This window comes from Symphodus melops (assembly GCF_947650265.1).
Source record: "Symphodus melops genome assembly, chromosome: 1".
NCBI classification, from domain to species: Eukaryota; Metazoa; Chordata; class Actinopteri; order Labriformes; family Labridae; genus Symphodus; species Symphodus melops.
Window position 1 is genome coordinate 17,783,028 of NC_136691.1, and position 14,455 is coordinate 17,797,482.

General features: G+C 41.7%; 1 protein-coding gene across 3 annotated transcripts in view; it reads right to left on the reverse strand.

Annotated features, from left to right (window-relative positions):
- LOC306821985 (forkhead box protein N3-like) overlaps positions 1 to 14,455 on the reverse strand; it is a 61,176-nt gene that overhangs the window by 16,276 nt on the left and 30,445 nt on the right. For all 3 annotated transcript variants that reach the window (XM_079340662.1, XM_079340664.1, XM_079340663.1), the window contains exon 3: positions 4,348 to 4,499. In XM_079340662.1, coding sequence (XP_079196788.1) covers positions 4,348 to 4,499 — 152 coding nt within the window. The remainder of the gene's footprint in view (positions 1 to 4,347; positions 4,500 to 14,455) is intronic.

Here is a 14,455-nt window from a genome sequence, read left to right on the forward strand (position 1 = left end):
AGTGGCCTGATTGTCACAAGTTACTCACTTGAATTAACTAGCTGCTGATGAATTAGAAAATCTCATGTTTGCCTCCTCCTGCTTGGGCTCTAAAAAAACCCCCCCAAAAATAGGATTTTATGAACTGTAAAAGACTTAAAACAAAGTTTTATTGATATTCAGACAGGGTTTTTACAGTATCTAGTGAATTAGCTTTTATTTTCTCAGCCTTACTTGTTAAATATCTTTGAAAACTTGCATCTAGCTGCTTCAGTTTGTGATAGAGCAGCAGCGTAGTGCTGAAGGAGTTAAAAAAGCATATAAGTGGTGTTCATGTTTTAGAACATTAGCTACAAATTGGGCATACTGTACATGCTGTGCCTGTGCTCTGCGTCGCTGCTGGCCAATTTCTAAAGCACACCATAAATTCTTAGATTGATTTTATACTTTCCAGGCAGCTGCTGGTTTCCATTAATCTATGTATGCCATAGTAACTACAGAGACGTGAAGGAAGCCTGATATCCAATATGAGTAGGGCTCGGAAGCCTTTTCATGTTTCGAGAAAGTTGTGGTTGAAAGCAGTGACTTTTTTTTTTAAAAGTGTTTCTTTTCAAGGATTCAAGGATGTTCAAGGATGCTCTTACATCAGGGAGTGTGGATTTTGTTTTTGAATGGATCATACAAACGCGATGAAAGGGCAAATGTAAATGTTGCTGTTTCTTGCGTTGAAAGTTTTTCGTTCAACAGCTCACTCACTGCTTGTTATTGATTTTTTTTTTTTGTCAAGCTAGTTTTCAGTTTTAAACAGCCTGTGAGATAATAAGTCAATGAAAAAAAAAACAGATTTTTACTCAGATGGAGTAAAAGCAACTATTCGAAAAAACTTACTTTTTTTATTCTAACAAACCATGCACCATGTTCATGATGTGTTCAAAGATTCTTCTTCACTGAGACATTCTCCGGTTTGACATTTTCAAATATCCTTGGGTTTTGGATTTTTTTGTCGGACAACACAACTTTTAAATGTACTTTATGTAATGCATTCATTTACAGTCCACATTGGGTCTGGTAAGATAAGATATAAGATATCTTTATTGTCATTGTACAAGTACAACAAAATGCTGCTGGAGCAATCCAGTGCAACAGATGCCATGTCAAAGTATCAAAAGATAATATAAAAAGAAAATGTACAAATATCCAAACACTATAACCAAGTTTACAAATGAGAGTGTAAGAATATGAATATGGGTCATTAATGCAGTGTAAATGTGCACCATGCTTGCTCTCTTGTTGCTGCCTCTCCTCAGGAGCTCTCCCATTCCCCACCGTGTGTCACAATGCAAAATGAACACCCTCCCTCTCCTCTCCCTCCTCCCATACTCCAACCTTCTCCTCACACCACCCCACCTCCCCGTCCTCCTCGTGTTCCGAATCCGGCCTCCAATTTGTTCCACTTCCACATACCTCATTGTTCAAAATGACACTTTTACATTTTATGGTGAACCAATTATTCTGTCTTACACAGTCCGCTGGCTCTGCAAGCCAACCTGCCCGGATCAACTGGGGAGCGTGGTGGGTGGAGGTGGTGGTGGTGGTGATGTGGTCGGGTATTTGTAAAGGGAGGGAGAAGGAGAACAAGGGAAAAGAGACGAGTAATAGTAGCTCTCGCTGACACCTCCACAGGGAGGGGCAGGAAGAGCCGGAAACCGAGAAGTTAGCGGAGGGAGAGGATGAAGTGTGGAGGAGAGGTCAGGAGAGGAGAGTGGTGGAGGAAACAACACAGGTGGATGCCGTAGAGGTGTGTGTGTGTGTGTGTGTGTGGATGCCGCAAGGGGTCGGAGAATGAAGTGAATGTAGACAAAGGAGGATTTAATTGAATGATAAAGCGGTGGAGAGAGAGTGAAAAGAGAGGATAAATCACAGCAGGGATAAATAAAGAAGACGGAGTACGGGGGGGGGCAGTGGTTGTAATGTATGCCTGAGGATGAGCGGGAGGGGGTGTGGGACATTAAAGGAGACAAGAGAGAGAGAGAAAGGAGCAGAACAGAGGAGCTGCAGGAGAGGCAGAGCAGGGGGATGGACGGAGGGAGTGAAAACCAGCGCTTTTACCTGTGATGTGCCTCAGGGAGGAAGGAGGCGGGAAGGAGGGATGGGAGTGAAAGCAGCGGGCAAAAAGATTCAAGGAACGGATGGGGCGGGTCAGCTGCAGAACGCCGGGGGCCAGGTGGGTGGAGAGGGAGACAGATGGAAAGAAAGCGAGAGAAGAAGAAGAGGTGGAGGAGTGTGTATGTTTTATGTTGTATGTGCCTCAGGGCTGCAACTACCAATTCTTTTTTATCATTTTATGTATTAATCATCTTTTTCATTAATCGTTTAGTCTATAAAACATCAGAGAGGAGAGTAAAGGCTTTGCCAGGGCCGACTTCTGTGGTCAGAAACGGTCCAAAACCCAAAGATAATTCAATTACAATGGTCTGTAGGACGGGACAATAGCCCTGATTTCTCCATTTGATTCCATTTAGATTCACAAAGATCTGTATGGATGTAAATGGATTTGATTCTCATCCCCTATAGCATGAATACACCATAAAAGCATCTCTGAGCCTCTATTGTGGGATTTTTTTTTATTTTGCTCCAAAAGTAAACACCACTGTCTTCTTTAAAGTATTAAGTTGCTTCAAGAGCAAAATCATTTCCCTCCTTTTTTTAATTGTGGAACTAAATAAGCAGGTCAGTGTACACAAGAACACCACTCTGAAAAAATAACCACAGGGCGGCACTTTTTTTTTTAATCTAGGGAAAGATGCAGATTTGTAAAGCTTTCACACTCGCAGAAAACTGCTGAACAACTCCTGATAGCTGTACGTGTGAACGCAAACAAACACATTCTTCAGTCAGACTTCAACCAGAGTTTCTCCATAATATATATATATATATATATATATATATATATATATATATATATATATATGTATATATATTTCATGACATTTGTTTGTACTACAACACCAAGTTTGATCAGGTAAATTATCCAAGCTGTATAAAGCATTCATTTTTGACCTGCATCATGGAGGTGTGTGTTTGTGAGACTTTGAATGTGCGTATGAACATTTGTTTAATGTACAGAAACAGAGACATCTGTTTATTCACGGCTCTCCTATAATATGTAAACCAGGCCATTTATAAACTAAGGTCTCCAGTGTAACTCCTTACACTGACAGTCAGCTGACAAAAACCAAACACCTATAGCCGTGTTCGAAGTTGTTAAAGACCATTGACTGTATATTAATATGGACAGCACGTCTCCATCACTTTTATTTATACAATATTAAAACCAAAATACCTCTATGACCTGCACTCACATCTTGTGTTGCTGAGAATGGAGTGACCCGCCGAAGTGAGGCTGCACCCGTTCTGCTGAACTGCAGCACACATTAAACAACATCTCACTGATGGGTACGGTCCACAGCAGGACAGAGATTATTGTTTCAGTTCGGAGGAGACAGTCACTGTTATAGAAAGATCAAGAACTACTTTTTTTCTGTTTCCCCTTCATTCTGCTGAACTGATTTCGAACGCTGAAAGGAGCCGCATTGATCCGAACATCTGTTCTTCTTTATAAACTAATTGAAACAAGTCTCATCAGAAATATGAACACCTAACTCGACTGAAATCAGCATGGTCATTATGTCCTTTCACAACAGAATCCAGGTTTGTTTTAACTTTTCAGTATGACCCATGTCCTCATTTTTGTTAACAGAAAGGAGACAGGGTTTATGACCTATACCGCAGCCAGCCAGCAGGAGGAGCTCTCAGTGTTTTGGCTTCACCCTCAGACGACTGTTACTCCATCCATCTTGATATAAAGTCTATAGTACAGCTGCTTTGGCATTCAGCTGGATTTTGCCTATAAAACAATGATTAGCCAAGAAAAGTGATAGTAGATATTTATTTTAAAACCATCTGGTGCAGATGACCCAGGAGGGAAACTACTGCTTTAAATAAATATAAAGATAAATGCTTTTCATTAGTTTTATAATTGCACCATCACGACATAACACAAAAAAAATACATGTTTTTGTTGTACCAAAAAAAAAGAAAAAAAAAAAAGATGTAAAATCATTTACATGTACCATGGCTCAATGTTTCAGCTCAGCTTTGCCTCATAAATTGGAGTTATAACAAACCCGTGTCATGTCCTGTAACATCGGCAGAATGTGTGAATCAACATAGACCACATGTGTGTGTATCCATCTGTCCCCACCTTTAATGAAAATAACAATCCTATCAGGGTTTATAAAGTAACTGACCAATTATTGAAGAGACGTGTCATCAGCAATTTACCAACCAATCAGCTTGTTCGCTCACCTGTGGTGAAATGTCTGAGGCAGGGTGGGTGGGGAGGTGGAGGGGGTGGCCAAGCCGGGTGAGTAGGGATGGTACGGCGTCTTCTTTAGCGCCTGGATCAGGTTGTGCCGGTACTCCGGATCTATGGACCACAGAGAGCCTTTACCTATGCTCTGAAAAACAAAAACAAAACAAAAAAAGGAAGGAAAGATGTCAGAGGAAGTGCACACGAACGCAGCACAGCAAGCTCACATGAGCCAAAGGACGAGTCCAGACTTGGTTCAGGGTTCGTATTTATAATAAGCACCTGTACACACAGAATGATTCCCGTATTGACCCCGTGAGATGCCGGATTTAAAACGTCTTCATTGCGTCCTCGCTCTGAAGTTTCCAATCCTCTGCTTCTCCTTGGAAGAAAATTCTTCAGGCTTTTTACTGATTAAGACACAGGGAGACTCTTTAACTTTTTCCACTCCAGAGGCGATGATGGTGTGTATTTTTAGATCAAAGCAGTCCCCCCCCCCCCCCCCCCATCCACCCACCCCCACCTAATGAAGCTGTCTGCTCCCAATCTGAGTGAAAGCAGCCTATAGATTATAGAGGAGGGAAGGATCTGGCCATGAAAATACAGAAGAAGAGGAAGAAAAAAACAGCCGCTGTCTTTATCTCTCACTGCCTTCTCGATGCTTTCATCTTCTGCGTCATCTCAAGGTGGCAAAATCGGGAGTTTGTGTACGACAGACAGAGAACAAGTAAAGGGAAAAAAATGTAAAATAATAAAAAAAAAACCCATCCAGCGCCGTGTTCAGCTCACTTTGTAGTGCTCGGCGATGTGATGCAGGTACAGGCTACAGGGAGGGGAGATGTCAAGTTTGTGGGCTTCTGATTTCTGCAAATACCACAAGGAATCTATTAAACGGGAAATGTCAGATATGCCAGAGCGTGTTAGGATTAATTGGAGACAAATTCTAAAACCTGAGGAGCAGTTTGTATTGAAATGGATGAGAAATACACACTTCATGACTCCATGGGTAAGTCAAATGTTCACCAGAACTTCTCTGGATATTCCAGCATCCCAGTCTTTGAAGCGTCCTCCAAATAAAAAAAATGAAAAAATAAAAAAACTCTTCACAAGAGTGTCACTATTTCTGGGAGGACAAGTGGCTGTTTTTCTGGTAAATAATTCAGTTATTTATGAATCCTTTGCAGCAACTTCTGCAAGAAGAAACTCACATTATGCTTCCCGTTGGTTTCATGTTTATCGTCTTGCGACCACTCAGATCTTGCAAAAACTTCTTAAAAAATTTAATGAGCAGAAGAGTGAACTCAGGGGTACAAAGATGTGTTTTTGCTCCTGCACAAAGCCAAGAGTGAGAATAAGAGAGAAGACGGGAGCTAGAGTGATGACATGATTGATGAAGTAGGCACCAAGGAATCAGCCAATCAGACACAAGGACCGTAAAACTTAACATTTTCTTACTTTTCTGATGGACTGAAAAAAAGCCCAAGATTTATTTATTGGGCTTTTAATATCATTTGTCCTGCAGCAAACAACACATATTTGCTTCATGTCTGTGAACAGTGTAATGCTCGCATATAATGTGGTTGATACATGAAGAGGTGTGATCTCCTCTGTTTATCTTCTGCTGATTCTCTGTGGGAGGTCGTTTGTAATTAAGTATTTTTTTTTTGCAGTAAAAGACTGAGACAAAGAGTATTTATTTCAAAGTTTGAGGTCAGAACAAAAAGAGAAACCTTGCCCTTATTGGGATCAACCAACGCAGAACATGTAACAGAACTATCTATGATGACAATGTTTGAGAGCGCTCGATCAGCTCGTACAGCCGCTGCAGCATGAACTCAGGCTGACAAAATGTTCGAGATACTTTTTTTGACACCAGTCATTTTAAAACGAAACAATCTCTGTGACTTGAACGATCAGTCGTATTGAAAAGTTCTGAAGCCTTCAAGAAACTATGGATCTACAGTCAATTTCAAACCCAAGGGTCCCCGGAGAGACGGAGACAGAGCACCGTCTAAACTGAACCAATACATTGGCAACGCTTGAAAGGTGGGAATCTGCAGATTTGGGTTTATTATAAATGCAAGAAACCCCCATTACTGTGTGTCGAGGACTTCTAATCGGCTTCGGCTGTATAGATAAAGGGATCTTTATTGTTTGAGTTTTTGTTTTATTTAAGTTCTGCAGTTGTGACATCTCAAGCAGAAACTAAGAAAACTTAAACGTGAAAACCTGAAATATGTTGAGTACAATACGATGGATGGATAGATAGATAGATATACGAATGGATGGATGGATAGATAGGTAGATATACGAATGGATGGATGGATAGATAGATATACGAATGGATGGATGGATGGATAGATTATGGATGGATGGATGGATGGATAGATAGATGGATTATGGATGGATGGATAGATATACGAATGGATGGATGGATGGATAGATAGGTAGACGGATGGATGGAAAGAGCTCATACAACTGTTAATTGTGATGTTTTCATTTAGCCTTTTGTGCTGCCTTACACCGTACCTATGTTGCTTTACTTCTTGTTTTGATGGCTTTTGAACAGACACAAAAGGTCCATCTGCTAATTGAAAAGTTACAGGAGTAAACAGAAACGTCTGAAAGAACCACCAGCGGTAGAAAATGTCTGATGCATTTGCACTCTCTGAAGACGCACAAGCTTTTAGGTCCTCGCAACAACGTTTGTTAGCTCGCTTTTTTTCTCTCTGTTGTCTGCAAAACAGGTGTGGAGACACGACTAGTAACACACACTAGAGGAAACAAGAGAGAGAGAGAGAGAGAGAGAGAGAGAGATGGACTGTCCACGAGTTTATCGGTAGTGGATGAGAATCTCACATGCATTATTAAGGAAAAGGCTTAAAATGTCCCCAAATGTTGAGCGGTTTGCCATGAAGGTACTGTGGATGAGTTTAAAAGACTGGTGGTGTATCAAACACTGCAAAAAAATACATCTGCTGCTGCTACGTCTGCACGAGAAGGACCTCAACAAAGAGAAGACAAAGGCACCATTCATTGCTCTTCACAAAGTTGAATCTTCACTCATTTTTCATTTTATCCTTTTGAATCGTTACATCCCTGGAAACGAGCATCACATTTAGCCTCCAACTCACCCTCACGCTCACGTCGGATTTGTTTTAGAACTTTCTCGATGAACCATTTTAAAAACTGTCTTTTCTAATGAGTGAAGAGCCTGCAGAGTCTCTTTGGAAGCCCTGTGTGTGTCTCCCGCTCCCAGCATGTCCAGTGTATCTGTCTGAATCTCTGCTGCCATCACTACACAGTCTGACCTTGTAAGAATGCAAGACGCTAATAGGATGTGTGTGCACTGTTGATTCGAGTCCCTCCTGACTGGATCGTAGCATCAGTATGGAAGTCTTGTTGAACTCAGGCCATATGTGCCATGTTTTGCTCTGAGTGTGTGTGTATGTTTGGGACTGAGTGTGTGTATGTCGAGTTCCCTGGGGAGTGTGATATTACCCAGCATGGTCTGCTCCTGGGAGTGCTTCTATTACTGCCAGCAACGCCTCTCCTGGAGAGCATGATATTACACACACATACGCTCGCTCCCACAGAGGTGACCCCCACTGGGCCAAATTTCCCCTTGCACCTCCAGCCCGCCAGCCGTTTGCATGTGTGTGGGTGTGTGCGCGCACGTTTGTGTGTGTGTGTGTGTGTAAGTGTGCGCCTACTGTCTGCCCGCTTGCCAGCCGATTAAATCAATGCTCCCTACAGAATCTCTGTCTGCCTGGCCCATGCTTCTGCCAAGCAGCCAGCCAATCAAAACGCTCCATCTCCAGACCCCCCCGCCGCCCCCCCTCCCCCCTATCGGTCGATAGGCCAATCACAGGGCTCAGCTCACAGGAAGGGTCTGTCACCTGGGTTATAGCGGTCGCCTTGGCAACAGGCATCATCTGAGCATGGAATCCAGAGGAGGTAAAACGGACTTTTCATTTTCTGACAAATTCGAAAAGGAAAAAAAAAAAAGAAGAAGAAGAAGAAGAAAAAAAAAGAAGTCAGCATGTCTCAAAATCGATTATCTCAGAAGGTATTGCAGGTCAAAGATTGGCTTTAAGTTTTCACTGAGGTTCAACTTTGATAGAGATTTTAAAAATAGCATTCCTTTACACGGCTGGATCTGAAAAAGTAAAAGAGAGGAGTGTGGCCCTGACATTCACCTGAAACAGTGTTCGTGATCTCCATCCTTTGATCCCACCTGGTCACACGCCTCTCAAATGAGCACTATTTTCTACACGACGATGTGTTTATTTCTCTGCATGCACAGATATTCACATTAATGTGCCGTTTGCAGGATTACACAACAAATAATCCACAGCTCTAAAAGGTTTAACCCCTGCATCTGAAAACACCTCATCCAGCGACAGGAAACTGGCGACGCACTGATTTAGATTTTTAAATAGCAACTTTAAGCGACATTACTCGGAGAAGAAACAGATTTAATTATATGTATCTGTGTCACTACGGCAGTTTTCAGTAGTTTTAATAAGGGAAGGCAGCAGCTTTTTTTTTTTTTTCTTACGCCTCTGTGTTGAAAAGCTGCACAGAACTGAGCCATGCACAGGTATGTTCATGATGGAGAAAACATACGGACTGTAACATGCCTGAAACACGTCATGGTGTGAGTAAAAGACAAAAGGGGAAGAGAGAGGAGACAAAGGCAGGAGAGAAAGAGTGCGTGAGAGAGAGAGAGAGAGAGAGAGAGAGAGAGAGAGAGAGAGAGAGAGAGAGAGAGAGAGAGAGAGAGATGATTGTTGCCAACATCTGTTTCCTGTGTTATATAAGCTGTGGGGGCTGGTCTCCTTTGGAAATGGGAGATATTAAAAAGCCGATGACCCCGCTAGTAACACTATACCACTGCTACTGCATTCCTATCTGCACGATCATCTCCACACACACACTTCACCTCGAGCACCGAACACAACACATATAGTGCATACCAGGAACTGAGGAGCACCCAGATTGTTCACTGGCTTTTGACTGTTCACAATAAATATAAACAAGAAAGTTCTACATTTTTCTTTCTACCTCCAGCCTGTTTCCAATCCTTACTTTTGAACTTTCTTAGGCGTAATAATAGCTGGACAGTTTGGGGGTTACACTTGTTTGTTTTCTTGTTCAAAGTAAGAGAAGAAGAGTTGAGCTGTAGCTAGCAGACAGTTATCTTAGAAAAACATAAAAAGCTAAAAAAGAAATAAAAAAAGAGAAAAAAAGCTTTTCTTTGTAAACATGTGACAACATTTTGCTGCAAACCTGTTAAAGTGTTGTTTTGATAAGTGACCTTCTCGTGTTTGTATCCCTGTTTCCAATCTTTGGTCTACAGTCACAGCTCAGAGGATTTACACTGTGTTGTCTCACATTAAATAAAATCAGATGTTAATCACTCCTCATTGGGCTGAACGTGTTCCCTACATTTCTTACTAAAAAGATATGAAAACAACAGGCACATAAATGCTATGAACCAATGGTTCTCAACTGGTGGGTCTGGACCCAGAAGATGGTCGCGGGCCGGTTTTCAGTGGGTCAGGAAAAAGTAAAAAAGCTTTTAAAATATGTCGAAATTTCTTTTTCTTCGTCCTGTCACATTTTTTTTTACTGTCTAAGGTTAAAATTGCTTAAATTACATAGAATACATGTGATTGGTTTAAAAACATCACACATGTGAGTCAGGGTTTTTCATTAAGGAGGAGGGGGTTAGACCAGTATAAATAAGTGTTGCTTGTGTGCACATGGCGGCCTTATGTATTTTTATGACTCCTTGGTGACACAGAGCTCAATGGTTGGCACAAAACATATTGAAACATGTCAATGGGAATTATTGCTGCTGTGTGTTGACATGGTCTACACTTTACTAAGTTGGTCAATGCAGTTTGTTTTTTCAGTCAACCTGACACACACACAGCCCTGGTGCTGAAAATATCACTGCGCCCACAGCTGGAAATAGTCCCCACAAACACATAACGTCCTTCTGTTTGAACAAAGTCTGCAAAAAGAAAAAAGAAAAACCAGCACAGAGTTTTGGGAACGAAGTTAGCCTCATTTTTAAAAATAACAAACTTCTCATTTGTGACCATTTTCTTCAAAACTCTGTTTACATTTTCAGAAGGAATCATCGGCTCAGTGGTGTTTATACCTTTTTTTTATCACAAGAGGAAAAGGTGATTTAGTTTTCAACTCAGTTACTAAATGAGATTAAAACAAAGTTGTATGATGTATCTCTGCACAGAGCTGACTCTCTGTGCAGAGATACATGCAAGCCATCGGTAAGAGGCTTTGTAGTCCAGTGTTTTTTTTTTTTTTTTTTGATGCGCAATATGACTTAACCTTTGGCACATATCTAAAGCATTAGGACTGCAAACATTTTTTGATGGACATCCACAGCCAGAGTATGAGCATTAACCCCGGATGTGTTTAAGCCTGATTAAAGTGAGACACACGGATCTATCTTTACTTACTGTACATACACAGATAAACATCTGCTTAAAAGTGTTGGACGAGTACAACGTGGAGCACATTCACGCCTGAACACTGATGACGATATTCAGCACAGTTGAAGAAAAACAATATGAGGTCTGTTTTTCAGAAACGAAGCAGAGGCAGCAAATGTTCAAACACAGAGAGGAACACAGAGCTGTTGAGAAGGACGGAGGCAGAAGAAGGGAAAAGAGGAGGAAGAGGGGATTTTTTCGACTGATGAAGTTGCTAGATACAGGCCATTTTTTGTTCTTGTTGAAGGCCACTGGACAACAGAGAGACTATATGGGACAAAGAGGCCCTGTTGGGTCTTATGTTGGTTAGACACGGTACATAGAAAAACAGAGCAGGGTAATTTGGGTAAATTTCTCATGATGGTCAAACCTGCTTCATGTGGTTTTGATTTAAGCCAAAGCTTAGCCTGGTTTTCAGACCTCTTGTATGTCTTTTTATAATGCACTTAAGCCATCCGGTCAAAGACAACATTGATTTTGCTTCTCTTCAGAGATAAATACTAGGAAGACATCTTTTTAGGGGTTCATCAACCAGTGTATCCCCCGTTGAAGTTGGTTGAAAAAACATCGGCCAACCAGCACATAATGTGACATGTGTCATCAGGGACTGATGCATAGCTCTTCAGTTGCATCCATTGAATAATATACCCGTCTGCCCAATATAGAGGAGGTTCTATATTGGGCAGACAAAGTCACCTGTTAGACTAACTCTCATTGGTTTCAAGGTCGTGAAAGAAAATATGAATCTGTGAGAGAGTCCTCGGCCGTTTGTAGAAATGAATTGGCAATCGACTAAATTGTTAATTTAAAGGTCTGCATTAGGATCAGCCTTGATTTTCACAATCAATGCCTCTCTACTTGTTTCAGAAAACAGGTTGTTTGCAATCACACATTTTCAGATTCCAGAAATATTTAATTCTCCTGGCGTCCAATTCAGTTCTCAGTTCTACAACTCTGTTAGCACATTTGTCCAAATGGACGTCAGACATCAGAGAGTACGTACAACACGAGCTCGGTCAGTGCAAACTTTAAGTCCCATCTGCAGGTGCTGACAGGTAGATAGTTCCAATCAGCAGCGAAACCATCCTGTAATGGACTCTGAGGCTCAAAAGGAGTTTGGAAATTTGTTTCACCACCGGGGGGCGACAGAGGAGAAGAGTCTGGTTAGAGAATTAAGGTCGCATTTCATTAGCAGAGCGTAAGCAGGATGTAGTTCAATTAAATGATTTCATAATTTGTAACACGATACCCTTAACACAAGGGTTCAATTTCAATTTGCCTTTAACAATAATTGCTCCTGAAGCTTCTCCAGATAAGAAAACTGCTGGAACAGCAAAAACTGTCTTGCCACATGCAAGCAAACCTCCTTTAGAGTGAAACGTCCAGCCCACCTTCATTTTAGTGATGTCATCAGGCTTTGTGGTCCTCCTCCTCGTCATAGAGACATCATTTTGACATCCATGGACGCTCTCCGAGGACAAAACCAACAACCAATGTTATGGATGTTCAAACTGCTTCCCTTAGGCTGAACTGAATAAATGTAATCTGATGAAAAAAGACAACAAGGCTTGTCCTGTTACTCATGACTCACAATGACTGACGTGCCATTATCATCTTGTTAGGCTGATATGGCTGACATCTTAGCGTACAACCGACAAACATCCACAGGCATGATATATTCAAAGCAGGTTATTGGAGTCATGCATCTTGCTTGTAGTGTAGCTTCGCTACGTTTACCAGATACTAGCTAACTTTCTTAGCTTGCTTTTTTTCTGTGCTAGCAAAGAGGACTACAGAGTTGGTTTATTTTAAACAAAGCCTGTCCCCTACTTTAGTTGAAAACTCACTGAAAGCTGCTAAATGCTACATAATAAAGGTGAGGTTGAAACCCTAAATCAGATAGGGATGGATTTTTTGGCCAATATGATTGAGCCTGTTTAATGTTACAGTTGCCAAGAGCAAATTGACCCATTACAATTGTCACAATATGAATATGATATGTGCAGCTCTAAAAAGCAGTTAAGGGGGCGCCGGTGGTTTAGGGGTTCGTTCATGCGCCCCATGTCCAGTACAGTGGCTGATGTCCTTGAAGTGGGCTGTCACGGTTCAAATCCAACCTGTGGATCATTTTCTGACTCAACCCGTCTCCTGTCTCTCTGATAAAGGAATACAAAAGCTAACGATCAACCTTTAAAGAGCAGTGACGGACAGCTACATGCTGGAGGAGGAACAATTAAAGTAATCATTCATTTCTACATGCAAAGCTTACGTTCTTGAACACCTCCATTTTATTTTTGTCTTCGCTGAAAGGTTGGATCTTTGAGTTGCTAGAGTAATTAAAATAGGAAAGTGAGACTTTAAATATATTATGACAAAGTTAATGATTTGAGAGAAGATTCTTTTACATGTATTCAAGTAAAGAGCAGGGGCAGCTTTACCTCCTGATAAATGACCATCAAAAAGGCCCCTCAAGCAAACTCGCTCTCGATGCTTCAAATGAAATCAGGGTGAAGAATGAGGGTGCTCTCATCTGAACAGGGTGAGGTTACGGTAGAGGTGACACACTTAAGTGCAACACAGAGGGGATTTCATCGAGAGCCTTGGATGCCAAAAAAATGCCTGTTGTCTCTGCTGTGATTTCATAAGAGGCTTTGAGAAAAATATCGCTCTGAGTGTGTGTGTGTGTGTGTGTGTGTGTGTGCTGTTAAAACACTGATCTCCAGCGCCGATCCACAAGTCTGAGGGCAACGACACTTGTTATTAAGGCATGTCATTCAGCACAGTGAAGAATTCTGTTTGTAAACAATGCCATGGCAACCGTGGGACTCGCACTGTCTCACGCTCCCTCTCTCACGAGTTTGCACTCACTCGCATACGCCACACACGCACACATGCAGACACACATAGAGCAGCAGGCTTACTCTATACGAGGCCCCGTCTTATCATCTGCCTGGATATGACCCAGAAATACAGTCACTGGAACAAATAGGCCACTGTCATATTAATCTCCACCTCTGTAAATTGATGGAAATATGATTTGGTGCGTTCACAGTAAGCCATGTCTCCCCGCTTCCTCTCTCTTCCCCTCCGTGTGCGCTTCTACGTCTCCTTTGTCGATCCCACACGACGTTAGCCTGACTTCCCCTTTACCAAATCTCTTTCTTCTCTCTCCACAAGCGAGCAGCGAGTAAAACATAATGCAACATAAAAGAGGAAAATATCTCAGACCCTGTAATTGCAAGCTCCATTCAAAAAGACATAAACAGGTGAAGAAAAAGGCAAAGCCGGGGAAAATTCACATGTAGATATTCTCACTGAGAGCTGTTGAATGGCGATGTCGGACTAAAATTACAGAGATTGTGTAATTGCAGCTTCAGATAAAGCTCGGCACTTGGCAGGTAGAGTAGGAGTCTGCAGAGATGTGCCCTCATTTCTACACAGACACTGAGCTCGCCTGTGTGTGTGTGTGGGTCCTTTTATGCATTCATGCATGCTTGAGAGTGTGTATGTGTGTGTGTGTGCTTGTTTGTTAGAGTGTCAGACATGCCCAAGGTATGTTAGAAGGTGTGTGTGTGTG